At 34.5% G+C, this 7,607-nt stretch overlaps 1 protein-coding gene across 1 annotated transcript; it reads left to right on the top strand.

The window, feature by feature from the left end:
- Positions 1 to 497: 497 nt before the first annotated feature.
- LOC132171546 (transcriptional adapter ADA2b-like) lies at positions 498 to 5,712 on the top strand. Its single transcript, XM_059582889.1, has 13 exons — positions 498 to 550; positions 1,335 to 1,390; positions 1,929 to 2,107; positions 2,271 to 2,336; positions 2,462 to 2,587; positions 2,670 to 2,745; positions 2,896 to 2,959; positions 3,037 to 3,095; positions 3,185 to 3,283; positions 3,538 to 3,760; positions 4,116 to 4,326; positions 4,829 to 5,095; positions 5,521 to 5,712. The coding sequence occupies exons 1-13, from the start codon at positions 498 to 500 to the stop codon at positions 5,710 to 5,712; spliced, it is 1,671 nt and encodes a 556-aa protein (XP_059438872.1).
- The last annotated feature ends 1,895 nt before the right edge of the window (positions 5,713 to 7,607 follow it).

Below are 7,607 nucleotides of genomic sequence, written 5' to 3' on the forward strand. Positions count from 1 at the left end.
CTCATAGTAGCACATTTTGTTACGGCTTTTGGACAGTGTTAGGAGTCTAATAGAGGTATTTTAGGATTAAAATACCTTAGAATAATATGTTATCTATAACTAATATGTTATCTTTATAGATAATATTAGAAGTATATATGAATTAGAATTTCAATATTAGAGATAAGTATTATCGTAGTTTATTTTACTTAGTCTTTTATTTTCGCTATGCATTGTAATTGTCTATTTAAAGATACTAAGTTCATTAATAAATTAAGCAGAATTAATTGAAAACCTTTTGTTTGAAAAAAAGTTTTTAAGTTTTCTCAAAATGAAAGAGATTTAGTTCCTTAGAATCTAAGATCGAGGTACCTACGTGTTTGTGTTTGCAAAAAAATAATTCAGAAGTGTTGTGAAATTTAGGTTGTACTGGGTCCTATATACTGGTCTCCCGCGCATTTTTCTGTGTGCCTTTGGGTTGAGCAAGCAGCGTTAATTACACAGGTCTTCAGAGTTCAATGGGTCGCTCTCGTGGAAATTTCCATTCTGCTTATGAGGACCCCACTCAAAGGTTATTATCTGCTTTCTAATTTTTTTTTTTGGGAGTTTAATTCACATTTGAGTAAAAGTTCGATTTTTGGACATACATTCGGTGTTTCTTAGTTCTTACTGTTCATATCTCTAGGCGCAAAAAAGATGGAATTGTGAAATGTTATATAAGATCAGCAGTTTGTTTAAATGTGAAAGTGGAAAGAATGCAGTAAATACATAATGGGTTTATGTGTAACCACTGATAATAATGGTGGAAGTAGATATCAAGCTTTGCAACAGAAGAATGCAAAGAAGAAAGAAGAAGAAAACGAACAGAGGAACAAGAAGAAGGAAGAGGAGAGGTTGAAACAAGTTGAGAGAAGAAGAGAGAATGAATGTTCTTATTCTCTGTATAATCAACCTTGATTACAATATGGAATCAATTCTACTTATATACTCGGCTACAATGATAACAGATTCTGCTAACTAACTTCAACTGTACTAAAACAGAATTAACTAACTGAAAAAGATTACAACTGAAAAAGGTTAGTTAATTCATCTATATACACGTGCAGTCACCTCTCCAACTGAGTTGTCTGATAGTAGACTCATACTTGCCCAGAGGGAAGGAAAAAGAGAGGGATTTCCACTATGCTGTAACAAGCTTGACAAGATTCTGAAGCATTTTGATTTCTTAATTGTGCTATGATTTTGCTTAAGCTTTGTATCTTTATATGAGTGCATCATATTACTTGCCTCGTTGATTTACATTTGGCACATTGCTGTAGTTTCTTATTTTAGAGTACCAATTTTTGGCCGTGCAGATCAAGAAGAAAAAAGAATGCCTCCAGTGGAGAAAATTCAGAATCCGCAGCTGCAGGTACTATTCCACTCTTGCATGACTTTAAATGTAGGCTGTTTAGAAGTAAACTCTAGTGGCATGGTTTCTTGATGACTTAGCTGTTGGAGAGGTCACAATGGTATGAAAGTGTTTTCAACTATTCTCTCTTTCCAAACTAAAACCCAATCTCTCCTCTCCCACTTCCCTTTTGGAACACACACACACGCACTCTCGCCCTTAATGTCTATGTTGTAATCTGGTAATTAACATTTTATAAACAGTATGTGTAGGAAGCCTGTCGAAGAAACCTCAACTGACTTGATCCTAGGGTCATTTGATTGAGATTCTAGCCGGGCATACGTTTTTTTTTTTTTTTTCATCTTCTATAACTTTGGAGTACTTTTAGAAGCTGCTATACCAATATGATGGTGCTGATGATTTTCTATCCAAGTCATCATTGGTAGTGGTACATGTTGGCTGTTGTTGTCTATATGCTTTTTATGTTTTTTTTTTTTTTTTTTTTTTTCTTTCTTCCTTCTAATCCTTTTTCTTTTTCTTGTGTGCGTGTGTTACACAGGTCAAGGGACAAGTGAAGGGAATAGGGCTCTATACCACTGCAATTATTGCAACAAAGACATTACAGGGAAGATCCGTATCAAATGTGTCGTGTGCCCTGATTTTGACCTATGTATAGAGTGCTTTTCTGTTGGAGCTGAGGTGACACCACATAAGAGCAATCACCCTTACAGGGTTATGGTTAGTAATCTCATTAATAAAGTACTTCTCCTGCTGATACCTTACAGACACGTACAGTTTTGTATGGTGTTAACTTATTAGTAGAGGCTATTATTCATGTTTTTGTGATGAGGATGTAAACCCATAAATTGTGCTTATGCTTTTATGTTTTCCCTTTCAACAGGATACTTTATCCTTTCCCCTTTTTTGCCCTGACTGGAATGCAGATGATGAAATGCTGCTACTAGAGGTACTTTCAATCTCAGTTTTATCCCTACAATAGCGTTGCATGATCCTAACTTTTTTTTTTTTTCAGTTCTATATTTGTTACCTGGAAAAATCTATTTACTTGTATTATCAAAATTCTTATTTCAGGGGATTGAAATGTATGGCTTGTGTAACTGGGCAGAAGTTGCTGAGCATGTGGGAACTAAGAGTAAAGAACAATGTATAGAACACTATACAAATGTATATATGAACTCCCCATACTTCCCTCTTCCGGTATGACTTCTTGAACAAAGTGAATTCTCTTCCGAATTGTTAATTTTTAGAAGGGTAACTTGTGGAACATTTTTTTTTCTAGGACATGTCTCATGTTGTTGGAAAAAACAGAAAGGATCTTCTTGCTATGGGTAAAGGACAGAGTGAGGACAAGAAAGGTGTGTGATCATGTTTACCATAACTCTTTGAACCTTTCAATTGTTTTCTTTTTTGTTTATCATTCTTAATCTTGTCTTGTTTATATGGTGAATGATTAGTGAGGCTATGATATTCATTTTGTGATGAACAACTGCTGGTGACTATAACAGGATTTCCTATGATAGGGGAGCTTAATTCGAAGGAAGAATCTCCTTTTTCTCCTTCAAGAGTCAAGTATGCTTTCGTTCTCTTCCATGTATGTGCTGTACAATTTACCTGAGAAGCCTTCTTATGATTTTTATTTTAACCAGAATTGAAGATTCACATAAAGGTGGTTCCTCTGGCTGCATATTGTCAAGCTTAAGTGCTGGTGAGGCAAACTATATTATTGACTAGCTTCCATTATTTATGAAATAATTTATTCAATTAAATTATCTGCCTTGTTTTCTTATACTTTAGAAGTGGAATCTGGGGTCCGTTCAGCAGCAACAGCTGCTAACAAGAAGGCATCTAATGTGGCCCAGGTTAAAGATGGCCCTGGTGTCATTAAAGTGGAAGGTGTGACACATATTATCTACAGATTGCAAATAATTGTTGATTAATATATCTTTTCTAGTAAAGCTGATCTAACTAAAAGATTTTCTTGAATGCATTTTATAATCACATTTTTGTATTTTGTTGTTTGTTGGTGTCTGTTGCCTTCTATGCTTCTAACTTTTCATGTACTGAAAAGTTGAAAACTTGGTGGAGCATTCATAATCTGAATGATAATGATAAAGTCATTAAATTATGTTTTTTAATATTGTTGGCAGAACCTCAAGCAGACAGGAGCTTTGGGGGAAAGAAACCAAACTCTTCAGGGAATGAGGGTCCTTCTTTAGTTGAATTGAGTGGTTATAACCACAAAAGACAGGAGTTTGATCCTGAATATGACAATGATGCTGAACAGTTATTGGCTGAGATGGAATTTAAGGATACAGACTCAGAGGAGGAGCATGAGCTGAAGTTGCGAGTGCTGCATATCTATTCAAAGAGGTAGGTGGGCACATTAATCTGATTTTCACACTTTTTGGTGAATTTATTTATTTAGATACGTGAAACTTGTAAGACAGCATTTTAAGTGTCAGACTGATGTAGCATAATGGTAAAGAACGAGAAAAGAAAAAGGAGGAGAAGAGGAATTGAGATATTATCATTAAAAAAATCACGATGAACATGGGATGAGTATTTTTCTGTATAATTTCTTTATTTTTCTGTCTTTTGATGAAATTATTTGCTGTGGAGGTTTTGTGTAGACTGTTTAATAGTATGGCATAAACCCACTGGCTCAAACTGAAATATGCTTATTCTCTCTTCGTCCGCATTATGGTTAAAATAAACTTGTTGGCAGGCTTGATGAGAGGAAGCGCAGGAAGGATTTTATAATAGAAAGAAATTTGTTATATCCGAATCCTCTTGAGAAAGATTTTTCGCCTGAAGAGAGGGCGATCTGTCGGAGCTATGATTTTGTCATGCGTTTTCATACCAAAGAAGAGCATGACGATTTGCTTCTAACTGTTATTAAAGTGCATAGAACAAGGAAAAGAATTCAAGAACTTAAGGTATGATACATGGCTTGCCCCACTGAGGTTGTGTTGACTGGGTCTATAGAAAGTAATCACAGTTGTACCTAAAATTATTTAGAGAAATGCTAGGTGCTCTCTTATTGTTCTCCTCGTGTCTTCCTAGTCTTAAGTGTATATTATTTTCTAAAAAAGCAAAAAAAAAAAAAAAGGTTGCTCTTATTTCTTTCACTTGGTTTTAAAAAAATAATATCCATTTAGTACTAAAAGGACTAGACGAACACCAAGAAAGCACTTAACATTCCCTAATTATTTATTATATGGTTACCAAAATCCTTTCATATAAAACAAGCTTGCCACATTCACATGGCCTCTTATTCTTGAAAGTTCCCTTGTGTGATATCATATTGTATGCAAATGATGCACAACCACCAATGCTACACGTGAATTTGGAATGCTTCAGTCTGGTATATATTATGTGATACTTCATTTTGTCAAACTAATGTCTCCCTTGCATGAACTTCATTGTACAATTTTTCAGGATGCCCGAGCTGCTGGTTGCCGCACATCAGCTGAGGCTGATATATACCTTAAACAGAAAAGGAAAAGGGAAGTTGAAGAGAATGCTCGTCTAGTAAAGGAAAGCTCTCAGGTTGGTCCAAGCAGTCAAGCTGGTCCAAATGCATTCATGGCTTCAGAGTCTGTTGGCAAGGAGTTCAATTCGAGACCAGTGGGACAGGCTACTTCAAACTCTGTGAACGATTTGGATATAATGGGCTTTTATGGAGCAGAATTATTGTCTGAAAGTGTAAGTATGCAGTCCCTTAGTTTTATTTCTTAACAAGAAAGCATAAGGGAACCTTTTTGTTTTTGTGTGCTGTATTCCTAAAATTGACAAGTAATTGACATTAATAGGGCGGCGTGAACTTATTTGGGCTTATTAAAGTGTGACATAGGAAACATTGGTTTGAGCCTAAAGTTTGCTGTGCATTGTATGTGCTCTTCTGAGTCTGCTGCCTAAAAAACTGTAGCCTCACACTTGCCCAGCCCAAAAACCCATCCAGCTGGGTAATTTGTAAGATAATGTTAGCGTGTGGCTTGGATATAATTCTGAATGCAACTCGCCAAAATCTATAATATTTTTACTATTAAAGAAGCATGTTATAGCTTTAGTTTAGTATAAAATTTTAACTGAAACAATGTTTTAAGCTATCTGCTTCCATGTGTAAACAGGAGAAACAGCTATGCTGCAAGATTCAGCTAGCCCCACCTCTCTATCTGAAGATGCAGGAGATTATGTCAATCGAGATCATCAATGGTTCTGTCACTAAGAAATCCGATGCCCATCACTTGTTCAAGCTTGAAGCCAACAAAATTGACAGAGTTTATGACATGCTTGTGAAAAAGGGGATTGCTCAACCGTGAAACCCGAAACCATCTCGTGCTTTACTTTGTTCTTTATCTTAATAGTAAATTATTTCATTTTTATCAATTTTATTCCGTGAAAATGAAAAGCTTGTTATATTTTTGTGTTGTTTATTTTGAAATAATTATTACTTAATTGGTATTCACAAGGCATCGGAGAAAGGAAACCCTTTTGTTCACCGTAATGTAGCCTACTTGCTGAGTGTAGTTAAAACTAGTTATCATGTTGTTGACTCTGGTGACATCCAAAAAAAAGTTATATATATATATATATATATATATTTTGACATGTCAGCACAAGAGGGAGAAGGGGATTCAAACTAGTGACATCTACTTCCTTAGGCGTGGTCCCAGTCGATTAAGCTCTACCTCTTAAGGACATTAAGTTTTATATTGGTGAGACCATTAAGTGACTCTAGAAAGTTTCAATTATGACTTGATTAGTTTTTTTGAAGTATCCGACACTAAGTTTGCTATGGTGAGAGATCATTGATATTTGATAACAACATATATCCTTTAATTTCTTTTCGAAACTACAATAAGATTTACAGTTGAAAACATAATTATTAAGAAAAACTTCACTTTAGACCCCTGAACTTCTACGTGATTCGACAAACTCTTTCAAACTTTAAAATCTCTCAATTTAGACTTCTAAACTTTCAATTGCTCTTAATGTGAACATTTTTTTTTTCAATTTTAACCGTTAAAAATACTAAAAAATACCAAAATATTCTTGATTTTCGCTTGAAGTTCAAAGAAAATGGACTTCTAGAAGTACTTTCGCTTGAATTAGCAATACAAGCAGCCATTGTTTTGTGGAGCTCTTGATTGGAGTTAAAAGAAATGAAGGGTTGTGGTTGTATTGGGAAGCCAAAGTACGGTGCATATATAGAGCGGAGGTGAGTGATCAACTGTGGCAAGAACCAGAAATTTCTTGGCAGTTTCAAAGATTCAACGCATGACGTTTGGCGTGACGACTCTTCTCATTATTCTTGTGTTGAATTTTATTGTGGTCAAAGTCCAAATATGTAGACAATTTTATTATGCCCGATACTTGCTGAACACTCTTAACATGTTGATGTCATCAACCTTATCATGATTTACATAAGTGAAATAAGATGGCTGTGTTGCAGCGATCCAGTTTATCCTAAATAGAGTGCCAATTCGTGTTCGTTTTAAGATTTTAGGCTATGTTAAAATATGAATATAAAATTATATACTTTAACTTTAATCCGATCAAGTTAATTATAATTCGTTAGTTTTATATTGAGTTCGTGTAGAGTTTGCAAGTCGTATCAAAATGACTAGTCCTTAATGTTGAATGTCAGATTCGAGTCGAGACATTGATATAAGACTATATAGGTAAACTATAATTTTTTTCATTTAATTAAACGAATTAGACTTCTCAACCTTAACTTGCTAATTTCATATTGGATTAGTTTAGCCATAATCCTGAATAATAAACCCTAAACGACAACGACTTTTGTAACTTTGTTTTTTTCTTTTTACAGGAATTTTTTTTCGATACTACGTCAATTATTATACTTCTCTTGTAAACCCACGTGACGAATACTGCCATGTGACACAACAAGAGTAACACTCTTATACAAGTCAATTTGTAAGAAAACTATAAAAGCTTAACTCTCTTTCTTATTTTATAAATTGATAAAGTTAATATGTTATACTTATTGAAGTATTTTCTGTGGGAAGTGCACATGGACTTGAGATTATATAAAATCCATGAAAATGGAACTTCTCCTACATTTACACATTACGAATGATTCAAAGCTTTGCAATTACTTTCAATATCTAGTTAAGAGTTTCAAAATGGCAAGTGGTATAAGTCTTATTTGCAAATCAATTTCTTGAGTGACCGGAATTAAGTCCCAAGTCAA

The sequence above is a fragment of the Corylus avellana genome, chromosome ca2, assembly GCF_901000735.1.
Source record: "Corylus avellana chromosome ca2, CavTom2PMs-1.0".
Classification (NCBI taxonomy): domain Eukaryota; kingdom Viridiplantae; phylum Streptophyta; class Magnoliopsida; order Fagales; family Betulaceae; genus Corylus; species Corylus avellana.